The sequence below is a fragment of the Ovis aries genome, chromosome 10, assembly GCF_016772045.2.
Source record: "Ovis aries strain OAR_USU_Benz2616 breed Rambouillet chromosome 10, ARS-UI_Ramb_v3.0, whole genome shotgun sequence".
NCBI classification, from domain to species: Eukaryota; Metazoa; Chordata; class Mammalia; order Artiodactyla; family Bovidae; genus Ovis; species Ovis aries.
The window spans coordinates 33,501,742-33,515,639 of record NC_056063.1 but is presented as its reverse complement, the minus strand read 5'-3'; the positions used below and the strand labels follow the sequence as shown (position 1 = coordinate 33,515,639).

General features: G+C 40.6%; 1 protein-coding gene across 1 annotated transcript in view; it reads right to left on the bottom strand.

Moving 5' to 3' along the window:
- LOC101115135 (phospholipid-transporting ATPase IB-like) overlaps nucleotides 1-13,281 on the bottom strand; it is a 112,595-nt gene extending 99,314 nt beyond the window's left edge. Inside the window, exons 1-7 of the mRNA XM_027973843.2 lie at nucleotides 13,214-13,281; nucleotides 10,268-10,367; nucleotides 7,739-7,837; nucleotides 6,585-6,630; nucleotides 5,916-5,956; nucleotides 4,236-4,309; nucleotides 1,374-1,443 (exon numbers count right to left, since the gene is read on the bottom strand). Coding sequence (XP_027829644.1) covers nucleotides 1,374-1,443; nucleotides 4,236-4,309; nucleotides 5,916-5,956; nucleotides 6,585-6,630; nucleotides 7,739-7,837; nucleotides 10,268-10,367; nucleotides 13,214-13,281 — 498 coding nt within the window. The remainder of the gene's footprint in view (nucleotides 1-1,373; nucleotides 1,444-4,235; nucleotides 4,310-5,915; nucleotides 5,957-6,584; nucleotides 6,631-7,738; nucleotides 7,838-10,267; nucleotides 10,368-13,213) is intronic.
- Nucleotides 13,282-13,898: the final 617 nt, after the last annotated feature.

Sequence of the window (13,898 nt, the reverse complement as noted above, 5' to 3'; positions counted from 1 at the left end):
ACATCCATGTGTGACTACTGGGAAAACCACAGCTTTGACTATGTGGACCCTGAGATAAATGAGGCCAAAGAAAGAACAGGGAACTAGCCATCACATTGTTCCCAGGGTCCCAGGGTTCTGCTATCTGGCTTCTTCTTTCAGTTTTTCAGAGTCTTATGTTTGTTTTTTATATAAAAGCCAAAGTCTTTAGTTGTACTTAGCAGGAAAAAATAGGTAAAACAATGTCTACTCCATCTTTGCAGAAACAGAAGTCTGTAATTGAATTTTTAAAAAATCAGGTAGGTACCAGACTATTACCATGATTAGCACTGAGGACAAAGGTGGGATTTGGAAAGTGACAGCGGCAAAATAAACTCATTTTCTCAATTACTTTTACAAGGATGATAGATTTAACAAATTCTAAACCTGTTTTCTATTTTCAAATCAAGTTAAAGTTTGCAGTAAAGATAGCAACAGACATGCAAATAATCAAATATAAAACCAGGGACTTCCTTACTTAAGCAAACTAACAGAGCAAAGATCAATGCCCTTTTCTCCATTAATGAAAAGATAATTGAACACTGCCTCTCCCTACTCTTAATCACATGCTAATCTAAAGTTCAGATGGTAGTTTTAAAAGCAATGATATATAAGACCACCCAGTGTTCATTTATATTCTCATTTAATCTGGTTATGGACAACTTCCCTGGTGGCTTAGCCAGTAAAGAATCTGCCTGCAATGCAGGAGACCTGGGTTCAGTCCCTGGGTTGAGAAGATCCCCTGGAGAAGGGAATTGCTTACCCACTCCAATATTCTTGCCTGGAGAATCCCATGGACAGAGGACCCTGGTGGGCTACAGTCCACAGGGTGCCAAACAGTTGGACATGACTGAGCGAGTAACACACTTTGATCTAGTTATATTTATTCAGGACAGTTTTATCATCAAATCATCAGCAGAAATATCAAACTCAAAACAAAATGCATAAAGGTGTGTCATCCTTTACGACCTGAATTTTATACAATATGATTTTTCTTGCAGTAGTGAGTGACACATTCATGTAGTTCTCACTTATTCTTTTGAAAGTACCTTCTAAATATCTCATGAGAATAAATTACATCCATTTATTAGTGGTGAGACCATTTTCATCATGAAAAAAAAGTAAATTTTCTACATGACAAAACTTGACACTGTGGACTCAAGTATAAAGTTAGGAATTAGAAAGACATCTCAGGACTTCCCTGGTGGGTCAGTGTCTGAGACTCTAGGCTCCCAATGCAGAGGGCACAGGTTCCATCTCTGGTCAGGGATCTAGATCCCATGTGTTGCAACTAAGAGTTCAGGTGCTGAACCTGGACCAGGTGCAACCAAATAAGTAAATAAAGGTGCCTTTACCTGCCGTATTTTTAGATTTGTCTCTCCATCCAGATTAGATGTTGCAACAAAACATGTTGCCTGAGGTTCACTAAAGAAAATAAAATGAATGATACTGAATCAATACCTCTCCAACAATTTAATTTCCCAATAATTGTAACCATGAAATATGATCTACATCAGTAAGGATTCTTCAGAACTGAAAGGACCACAACAACTACCTTGCCAGTTGATTTCAGCAGTCTAATCCTACAAGCCCAAGAGTCCTAATCATTGAGCTGCCAGGGAATTCCCTAAGGTTGGTTTCTGTGTAGAAAGGAATCTCACTTTTTGCTATGTGGGTAACCAGTTCCAAACCATTACTATTTAACAGCCCGTCCTGTTACCACTGGCATCCCTGGTGGCTCAGATGGTAAATAATCTGCCTGCAATGCAGGAGACCTGGGTTTGATCCCTGAGTTGAGAAGATCCCCTGGAGAAGGGAATGACAACCCATTCCAGTACTACTGCCTGGAGAACTCCATTGACAGAGGAGCCTGGCAGGCTACAGTCCATGGGGTCATAAAAGAGTCAGACATGACTGAGCAACTAACTCTAACTCTGACTCCTGTTACCACTGAAGCAGAGTGCCACCACTGTCATGCATCAAAGCTCCAACATGTACAGATGTGTTTCTGGATTCTCTATTACCTCCCATGATTCTAGTTTTTCTGTTCCAGTGCCAATATTAACCCGTCTAAACGGCTACAAATTGAAAATCGTCTCTTTAAATGAAGTCAGACAGCTACCCTCAAATTATTCTTTTCTAAATTTATTTTTAATTGGAGGATACTTGCTTTACAATGTTGTATTGATTTCTGCCATACATCAACATACATCAGCCATAGGCATACACATGTCCCCTCCCTCTTGAACCTGCCTCCCACCAACCCATCTCACCCCCTTTAGGTTGTCACAGAGCACCAAGCTGAGCTCCCTGTGTTACAGAGCAACTTCCCATTACCTATCTATTTTACACATGCGTGCTAAGTTGCTTCAGTCATATCTGACTCTTTGCAACCCTATGGACTGTAGCCTGCCAGGTTCCTCTGTCTATGGCATTCTCCAGGCAAGAACACTGGAGTGGGTTGCCATTTCCTTCTCCAAGGGATCTTCCCAATGCAGGGAACAAACCCACATCTCTTATATCTCCTGCACTGGCAGGTGGGTTCTTTACTGCTAACGCCACCTGGGAAACCCCATGGTAAAGTATATATTTCAAGCTCCTCTCTCAATTCATCCTACCCTCTTCTTCCCCTGCTTTGAGTTTGCTCTCTATGTCTGAGTCTTTATTCCTATTCATAAGTGCCTTGACTGTTCTCAGCCCTTTGCTCTTCCAAATACATTTATATTAACATTGTCTTTGACTTTCTGTATCTTATGATGTCCTGACATCTTACAAATCGTGTTGGCTGGAGAGAGACTGCAACTCTCAAGGGCAATTGATCCTTAGAGACAGAGAAGGGCTCTACCAGGAGTGTGCCTTCACGTGCAAACCAGCCAATCCTGAGTCTATGCTCCCTAAACACCTACTTTATCTAACTTTCACACACTTGTGCCCTAAATCATCCCAGGGCCTGGTACTCGGCAACAGGAGACCTATAGCCCAGAGCCCAGCAGAATAAGCCAAGACTGTTGTTGCTGTTCAGTTGCTAAGTACAGTCCAACTTCTCATGACTCCACGGACTGCAGCAGGCCATGCTTCCCCGTCCTTCACTATTTCCTGGAGTTTGCTCAAACTCATGTCCATTGAGTCAATGGTGCCATCCAACCAGCTCATCCTCTGTTGACCCCTTCTTATCCTGCCCTCAATCTTTCCCAGCATCAGGGTCTTTTCCAATGAGTTGGCTCTTAGCATCAGGTAGCCAAAGTATTAGAGCTTAAGCAATCCTAAATGGTTCACTCTGCCCTACCCTGACATTCTTCCAGAAATCTCACTAAAGGCTCTGACTTCGGCTTCCTCTCTCTCATTTCTGCCTCCTGACCAACTTCAATGCTTCCCCTTTGACCCTGCATGGCAGGGCATCTTGCCCTCTCTTGGGAAGTATAATGACTCCTCTCAATGGCATTGAATGTCATCATTCAACACCTGCACAATCTCAAAGGTACAAATTAGATATTTATAATCAGCTCGTCGATTCCCATTAAAACATGTTTGAGATTTTGGTTGGAATGGCAGTACGCTTTTAGATCAGTCTGGTGGGAATTGACATCTTTATAATATTGAATCTTCCTATCCAAGAACATGATATTTCTCCATACATTTAAGTCTTCCATTAAGCACTTGCATATGTTTTGTCAGATCTGTTCTTAAGTACCCTATCATTTTTGTTTCTATTATAAAATATATCCTTTTGTTACATGAGAATAAAACAAGATAATAAGTGTAAAATATTTTAGATTTGTTGAATGTCTATAGAAATTGTAGAAGAGATAAAATTAACCTCAGAATCAGAATAGAAGAAAATATGTCCAGGGAAATTAAAGAAAAGATGATAAAAGTACAGAATAGCAATCATCAATCTATGACCCAAATGCCAAATCTAGCCCCTGCTTATTTTCATAAATAAAGTTTTCCTGGGACACAATCATTCTATTTGTTTACATTTTGCCTTTGGTTGTTTCTGATAGTACAGAAAAAGAGCTGCGTAGCTACAACAGAGATTGCATGGCCCCCAAAGCTGAAAATATTTGCTATGTGTCCTTTTACAGAAAATGTTTCAATCACTGATCTCCAGTATAAAGGGATGGTGAAACGAGTGAAAGAAGAAAAGGCCTTTGGTTTTTCTGTTTAATTTCTATTTCATAACAAAAGTTCATTAAATGCCCACTAACATAACTAACCTGGAAGAAATCAGGACCATGTCTGCAGGAAGGAACTGCCCATTGGTGGCCTTCACAATGTCACCAACATTAACCTTTTAAACCAGGAGAGAAAACACAGAAGCATGAATTTTTAAAAGCACAATTAAAAGCAAACTCTGTCATATATTCTCAAGAAAAAGTATAAGATGAAAATTCTGGGGCCATCCTAATAAATTCAGCTACATTAGAACAACTGAATCTGCTGAAGCTTTCATTCCTCTGTGATATCCTCCATATAAATGCTGTCTTGTACCCATAACAACAGGTTGTGAACCGTTGACTTAAAGTCAACACCAAAGCCTTTGAATGTGTGGATCACAACAGATGGAAAAATTCTTAAAAAGATGGAAATACCAGACCACCTTACCTGCCTCCTGAGAGATCTGTATGCAGGTTAAGAAGCAACAGTTAGAACTGGACATGGAACAATAGACTGGTTCCAAATCGGGAAAGGAGTACATCAAGGCTGTATATGGTTACCCTGCTTGTTTAACTTGCAGGCAGAGTACATCATACGAAATGCCAGGCTGGATGAAGCACAAGCTGGAATCAAGATTGCTGGAGAAATATCAATAACCTCAGATATGCAGATGACACCACCTTTATGGAAGAAAGTGAAGAGGAACTAAAGAGCCTCTTGATGAAAGTGAAAGAGGAGAGTGAAAAAGCTGGCTTAAAACTCAACATTCGAAAAACGAAGATCATGACATCCAGTCCCATCACTTCGTGGCAAATAGATGGGAAAACAATGGAAACAGTGAGAGACTTTATTTTGGTGGTGGTAGCGGGGGGGGGGGGGGGCTCCAAAATCACTGCAGATGATAACTACAGTCATGAAATTAAAACATGCTTGTTCCTTGGAAGAAAAGCTATGACCAACCTAGACAGCATATTAAAAAGCAGAGACATTACTTTGCCAACAAAGGTCCATCTAGTCAAAGCTATGGTTTTTCCAGTAGTCATGTATGGATGTGAGAGTTGGACTATAAAGAAGGCTGAATACCAAAGAATTGATGCTTTTGAACTGTGGTATTGGAGAAGACTCCTGACAGTCCCTTGGACAGCAAGGAGATCCAACCAGTCCATCCTAAAGGAAATCAGTCCTGAATATTCATTGGAAGGACTGATGCTGAAGCTGAAACTCCAATACTTATGCCACCTGATGTGAAGAACTGACTCATTGGAAAAGACCCTGATGCTGGGAAAGATTGAAGACAGAAGGAGGTGACAACAGAGGATGAGATGGTTGGATGGCATCACTGACTCAATGGACATGAGTTTGAGCAAGCTCCTGGAGTTGGTGATGGACAGGAAGCCTAGTGTGCTTCAGTCAATGGGGTGGCAAAGAGTAGGACAAGACTGGGTGACTGAACTGAACTGACTTTAAATGTTCCATGCAGCAACATGGAGGTAATACCCAGGCACAGTGGAGGTGTGTAGACCTCTAGCTAGGCCAACTTAAGTTCAGATCCATTTCACTCCTTCCTGGCCACATAACTTTGAGCAAGAGGCTCGTTCTCTTTGATTCTCTACGTCCTCATAAACAACAACAAGTGGACAATATGATGGTTTCGAAAGACACACTTCACAGATAAAAATCTGTTAGCTTTAAATATGGTAGATGCTTATGACTAAGTTAAGCATTAAATACATTCTTACCTCTTTCCATGGAATCATTTGCCATGCATTCTGTCTTAACACTGAAAAAGAAACAGCTATGTATTCAGTGTAATAAAGATACCTTTTCCCAAAGACTACAGGCATTTCTTTATATTATCTTTGTTAATTTAACTTTTATATAAACTGAAAGATTAATATGCACTTTAACCAAAAAGAGCATATACATAACTAACATGATAGGATAATCATATATTATAATATAAATAGACAGGCAGATAGAGGCTGTATTAAGTCACTTCCAATCCCAAGAGAAAACAGTTTGCTGTTATATGCTAAAATACGGGCTGTAGCCTGAAGAGCAACATTTTTCCAATCAAATACAGAGACAGCACATATCAAAACCGGGACTGAAAGAATATGTAACACCCAGATCTCTTTTACAGACATACGAATTGTTAAAAAACCAAAAAAAATTGTTCATATCCTGAATACTCTACCCTTCCCCATCTTTTATCTTTCCTTTTATTCTAGTTGATGTATTTACATGATTCTAACATATGGAAATTGAGTTTCTTTCTGGGTTTTGCTATTTATTTCTGTATTTCTTTAAATACCAATATGTAATAAAACATATTACAAGTATCTACTTGATGAATTTGGATATTTTCTTAGAATGAAATAGGCTAAAAGCTAAATCTAATATCTTACCTATTGTGTTCTTTGAGTTAACTAATTTGTCTGCCATATGTCGTTTCTGTTACAGGAGAAAAAAAAAAAAAACCATGATATCAAAAGTTGGAAATGAATCATTTAAATCACACAAGACACAGTGGGTTTAAAAAGAATAGAGGTAGTAACCCTAACTATAAAGCAGGTTTTTGGCTATAACTGATTTCACTTTCCTTTCTCCTTTATATGACTTCCTAAACTGAGGTGCGCCTTAAGGGAGGCTGACGACCAACGTGGTCAAGTGTGGGAGCTCTAGCTAGAACCAGCTTGCCCTGGCTGACATCCCAACTCTGCCCTTGACTGTGACAGCCTCATCAGACCACTGACTTGTCTGTGCCTCACTTTAAATGAATTCACACACACACACACACACACACAGATATACTGACACATAGCACGGTGCCTGCTGCATAGTAAAGTGCTTACTTGAAACGTTAGCATTTCATGTGGTGTTTGTAAATGACTATTTGGCAAAACACATAATTGGCTATGTTGAATATTGCCTCAATTTAACCAAAAGCTTTTAAGTTTGAAAAATTCTTTCATACCATAAACCAATGGAAAGGCCTAACAGATTTAACTGATGACATAACAAGCTGGTAGGAGTGAGGCAGAAACGTACGAATGACCACCACTAGTTATTTTAGAAACGAGCATTAGGACTGTAGGTGAGGAGGAGGAGACAACTCTAGAGAGACCCCAGCTGCAGCAAAAGAAAACACTGTTAGCTATGTGTCTTCTTTTATTTTCCTACTGAAATCTGCAGGCACCTGTAAAATCACTCCTCTGCCAAGGTTATAGGAGTAACGAAGTAAGAGCACAGTTTGTGTGCACATCCTCCTCTGCCATTTAGGATTCTCTCCTCTGGCTGGATTATGTCCCCACAGATACTATCACAGTTCTCAGAATAGATACGAAGTCCTGCTGGTCTCTCAAATACACACACGATTAAAAACGTGAAACCTCAAAACTTTAATTCACTCTTCATATCAACTATGGATTTAAAGAACCAAACAGTTCCAACCAGTAGCCTGAAATTTAAAAAAAAAAAAGAGAGAGAGAGAGAGAGCAAGAAATACACCTCTTACATTCAAGGCAGTGGTTTTGAGAGGATTTACTAACAGTAAACTTACATAATCTTCTACAATCTCTTTAACGCCTGAAATTACAAGAATAACTAGCAGAGGCACCAGAGTTGTGTATTTTCCCGTCGGAGATACCTCTGGAATTTGCTGCAAAATAGAGTTACACTATTAATTTCATAAGCCCTTATTATATTTTGCATATACTGAAAGTTACACTGCTAATGGCATGATCCAGGACGTGACAACAACAGACACATTAAATACAAAGGGAAAGGATTCAGGATACCAAAATCACCCCTGGAGTATGACACTAAATACTCAAAGTCAAAAAGTCAAAGTGTTAGTCGCTCAGTTGTGTCCAGCTCTGTGAGACCCCATAGACTATATAGCCTGCCAGGCTCCTCTGTCCATGGAATTCTCCAGGCAAGAATACTGGAGTGGGTTGCCATTCCCTTCTCCAGGGGATCTTCCTGACACAGGGATCGAACACTGGTCCCCCACGTTTGCGGGCAGATTCTTTACTCCCTGAGCCATAAGGGAAGCCCAGACACTAAATGTGATACACTATGGAAAAGTCCCCAGAGCAATTGCTTAATAACATTTCAATCATTGTGTTACCTTTTCTAATAGACACTTTATTATGCTTTGGTTGAAACAGCTCAAAACCTCAATGTTTAAAATAGCATCTTTGGAGGAAGTTCCTTGGCAGTCCAGAGGTTAGGACTCCACACTTTCATTGCCAAAGCCTTGGGTCAATCCCTGGTCAGGGAACTAAGATTCCACAAGCCCCACAGCCAAAAAAGTAAAGAAAATTTTAAAATAATAAATAAAACAGCATCTTTTAAAAATAGCTAAATCCAAATGATCAGCTATATTAATCTTACTTCTTTTTGAGGAAGAGGAGAAATTTTTTGGAGGTCCAGAAGAATAATGTTTCCTGGGTACAAGTTACCTGTAGACAGTGCTCTCGGGTTACCCCCTACTGTCTAGATTGTGAAAAATAAAGTGATTGAAACAGGTTGTAGTTGCTTTCTGATGGATGCAAGGGTGGGTGAGGTCTGGAGTCAGACCCTTTAGTTTTCCAGATTTAGACAAATTCTTGTGCAGTCACTCAGTCAGGTCTGACTCTTTGCAACTCCATGGACTGCAGCACACTAGGCTCCACTATTCTCCACTATCTCTGGGCATTTGCTCAAATTCATGTCCATTGAGTCAGTGTTGCTATCCAACCATCTCATCCTCTGCCATCTACTTCTCCTTTTACCTTCGACCCTTCCCACCTTCACAGTCTTTTCCAGGGAGTCAACTCTTTGCATCAGGTGGCCAGAGTATTGGCGTATCAGCTTCAGCATCAGTCCTCCCAGTGAATGCTCAGGGTTGATTTCCTTTAGGATTGACTGGTTTGATCTCCTTGCAGTCCAAGGGATGTTTAAAAGTCTTCTCTAGCACCACAATTTTAAAGCATCAGTTCTTCAGCACCAGGCCTTCTTTATGGTCCAATTCTCACATAATTACTGGAAATACCAAAGCTTTGAATATATGGACCTTTGTTGGCAAAGTGATGTCTCTGCTTTTTAATATGCTGTGTAGGTTTGTCACAGCCTTACTTCCAGGGAGCAGGCATTTTTTAATCTCATGGCTGCAGTCACCATCTGCAGTGATTTTGGAGCCCAAGAAAATAAAATCTGCCACTGCTTCCATGTTTTCTTCTTCTGTTTTCCAGGAAGTGATGGGACTAGATGCCACGATCTTTGTTTTTTTAATGTTAGTTTTAAGTCAGTATTTAGACTATATTTCCAGACGTGGGCCTAGGTACACTCTCTATGTTGCCTTAGTAGTTTTGTTTGCTTACTATCTCTTTGTATAACAGTACATACACCTAGTTCAGCCTTAAAAGAAGGAAATTCTGCCATATGTGACAACATGGATGGCCCTTGAGAAAATTATGGAAGTGAAAAAAGCTGGTCACAGAAGGACAAGACTATGACTCCACTGATATGAGATATCTAAAATAGTCAAACTAACAGAATTATCAAGGAGAACAGTGGGTGCCAGAGGCTGGTGATGAGGGTGGGGGTGGGGTGGGGAGGGAAGCAGAAGCTGTTACTTAGTGAGTAGGAAGCTTCAGTTATGCAGGATGAAGATGTTCTAGAGATCTGCTGGGCAGCAAAGGTCCTACAGGTAATAGCACTTTATTGGAGATTGGAGAATTAAAAGTTTGTTAAGGTGCTAGACCTCATGTTAAGTGTTCTTATCATTATTGGGGGGGATGTTATTTTAAACTAACATGACAGGGTAAATTATATCTTTCAAAACACAGTAAAATTATATTATTATGGAGGTGGCACAAATGACAAAAGTCACTTCAAATATATCTCATTAATTCATCTACTGTTCACCAACATGTCTTTCAGCCCAGAAACAGAGTTTAGTGTCTCACTGAGTAAGTTAAATATTTGAAGAGGAGAGTTCTCTCTTTACAGTGCTTAAACTTATTCTCTGTGTCACACTCACGAGATTGTTATACCTTTTTTACTTCTTAGAAATCTGAACCTAACAACATGTTCAAAATATCACCTGCAATATAGTGATGAACAGGAAGAAGGCGTTGGCAGCTTTGCTAAACTGCAGATACAAATATCGAGGGAGAAATGACCACATGCTGTATTTGGCTGTGCTGTGGGTAGAAAGGTAGAAAGTTAACCTTCTGAACTCAGGAAACACCAATGGAAAACACAAAATTTGGTTATAACTCAGAAGTGGATAAAACATTGTTTTAAAATGCTGAGCCTTTTCTAAAGATATTTTGTCTTTTTTCACAGCATTCATTGTTATCTTTTAAAAAAAAACCCAAGGTAAAACAAGAGTTTCCCCATTTCATCAAGTACTGTGAATACATAGGCAGATGTGGAGAACCAAGGATCTAAAAGCAGAGAACAGCATGGATGAGTCCCTTTGCTGTTCAACTGAAACTATCACAAAATTGTTAATCAGCTATACTCCAATACATAGCAAAAAATTCAAAAGAAAAAAAAAATAAACACATGCAAAGGAGAAGGTAATAAGGAACACAACCTGGTAATGAGCAAAATTTTGATATATAAAAATATAAGTTTTGTTCAGAAAGAAAGCACTATAAGACTGAAAAATGATAACCAACTAGGAAAAATATATTTGTAGCACATAGGAAAAAGAGGCTAATATCTCTAGTATACAGCGAGTCTTTAAAAACCATTAAGCAAACAACATTCACCATAATATAAAAAGGGATCTAAAGCATAAACAAGTAATTATCAAAAGAATAAATACAAGCGGCCAGTAAACACAAAGAAAGCAAATAAACCTCTAATAATCAAAGGAATAAAAAGCAAGAGGCTTTCACTTCTCACAGCGATGACTGAGCGACTGAGCAATCCCAGCATTATCAGCAAGGACACGAGGAAATGTGAGCTCTCAAACTGATGATGCAGGTGTAAGCCGGCATCATCGCTGGTGAAGGTTGTTTAACATGTATAAAAGCATAGACAGTATGTCTTTTGGTCTAGAATAGTGTCTCAGTCTATTTGAGCTGCTGTAACAAACATACCATAAACTGGGTGCTTATAAACAACCGACATTTATTTCTCACAGTTCCAGAGGCTGGGGGTCTGAGATCATGGCACCAGGAAATTCAGGGTCTGGTGAGTGTCTACTTCCCCACTGACATTCTCAGTGTAACCTCACATTGCGGAAGGGGCAAGGCAGCTCTCTGGGGCTCTTTATAAAGTCAGGTCAGTTCAGTTCATTCGCTCAGTCGTGTCCAACTCTTTGCGGCCCCATGAATCGCAGCACTCCAGGCCTCCCTGTCCATCACCAGTTCCAAGGTCACAAGTCCACTAATGAGGACTCTGCCTGAATGACCCCAACACTTCCCAAGGGCTCCACCTCCTAAAACATCACATTGGAGGGCTAGGATTTCAACATATGAACTTTGGGGGAATTCAGACCATGACAGAGAGATGATAGGTAGATATGAACGGTTTAAAAATTGTAGTTCTATAAATCCAAAAATATAAAGAATCAAATTCTTCAAATATCTTTGTAAACTCTATTGAAGTATGGTTAATTTTTTAAAATGTGTTCTGGGTACCTCACTTATCTTTAATACTTTCCTCTTTTCATATACTCCTTATATTCTTTATTATGTTTGGATTTGCCAGATATTATGCATGTTATTTTACCAAAATTTTGGAATTTTGAGATAGGAAATTTAATATTTCTTCTTTTAATTCATCCTCATCGAATTTGAAGAATTCCCTAAGGCAGGATATTTTTGAAAGACTCATGGACTAAATAGAATTAATAATTAGCTATCCAAAACTGCTCTTCAAGTACATTACATTTAATAACTTTTAAGACTATTGATATATAAAATAATTTTATAAATATTAAAGCCAGAGCCAAATTTAAAAGAGGTTAAATTTCTTCATCATGTGCCTTTTAAAAAGCAGATGTTTTATTCTCCCTTCATTTAGGAGGTAGTCCTCCAAAGACACAGTATTACAGTGGTGGGTTTCCAATTCTGTTTTCCACCAGGTGTGGCCTCAGGTTTGAGTTCCCTCCTCCCACTGAGCACGAAATCTGAAGCCCTAAGTCACCAGAACTGGGCAGGTGTCCTCAGAAACCAGCCACATCAGCATCCTTGACCTCTTTGGGTTCCTGCTTTGCCCTCATTTTTGGCTTCAGAGATATCCTGTTTCTCTTGCCAAGTCAGTGACGCACATTTTTAAGCTCTTTGATTAGTTAGTTAATAGTGAAAAAGCTTACTGACTACTGAGCTCATGTATCCAACCTCTGGCCTTAGAGCCTGGTTTTAAAAAAATAAAAAATATATGTATATGTGTGTGTATACATATATACACATATATATGTGTGTGTGCTTATGTGTGTTAGTTGCTCAGTCATGTCCAACTCTTTGCGACCCCATGGACTATAGACCACCAGGTTCCTCTGCCCATGGAAGTCTCCAGAATACTGGAGTGGGTAGCCATTTCCTTCTCTAGTGGATCTTCCTGACCCAGGGATAGAACCCAGGTCTCCTGCAATGCAGGTGGATTCTTTACCATCTGAACCACCAGGGAAGTTATAAACATATATATGAAAAAAAGTCCCTTTTAGGCTTTTATCTAAACTGCCTCTGCAGAGTTTCAGTACTCAGCTCAGTGAATTCCTCAGGAAGCAGAACTCTTCCTAGCTAATGCTCATTCCCCAGCGGGTGATGTTGGTGGGTGGCTCCCCTGGCGAGTGCTTTCCCCCACTCCCTAGCAAGTGGTTTTGCTAGAGCACTCAGCTGGTGGGTGGGTGCCTGCAAATGAGGACAAGTCAGAGCAGAGAGCAACTTCAAGAAGCCTCTGCAGTGAGTTCCTGCAGGTTCAAGAACACTGTTCTAGCCTCAAGCATCCACACAAAGTGTTGTTTATTGCGGGGAAGACCACAGCTGCCTCCTTCCTCCTTCCTCTCCTCCTACCTCCACAGTCTTCTCACCTGATGGAGTTTTTGCAGAAAGTGTTCCTAAGGGGTTCGTTGAGGTAAATGGTGCGGGCCATTGGCATGTCTGCTCCTTGCACAGACTGCCTCCAGCCCATCTTTTCCTCCACCTCCGACAGCCCCCAGAGAAGCAAACAGGTCCTGTGGCAAGAAAGCACCAAGACTTTATATGGAAACTCAGGTGAAGGCAGGCTCCAGGAAGGGCAGCGGGTACTCTGTGTGTGCATGTCTGTGTGTGTGTGGAGGGGTCATACACAGCCTCTCTTGAGTCCCCTAGGGAGGACAGCATTCTTTGCCCCCAGGGATAATGACCTGGGCCAAGAGAGATAGGGCAGCCTTCCCCTGCTGCCCTGCAATGGAGGGGACAGCCAGACTCCTCCACAGCCCTCCTCCATACCCCTCCCCTCCCCTGCCCTAGAGGCTCTGGGTGGGCACAGGGCCCAAGAAAGGGGTGAGGGACCATGAATTAGGACCCAGCGGCTGGACCCAGAAAAAGGAGAAGGAGAGACAGAAGAAAGGGAAGCAGAGGAGGAGATGGGATGGGGGCCCCCTGAAGAGTGTCTTGGCTAAGGAGCAATGGCTCCCAGATCAGAAACCTGAACCCTGACCAAGATGACCGTCATCTAGACTAAAGTGCAAACAGGTGTCTTTCTTCAAGGGCCCTTGAAGTCACTTTTCTTTT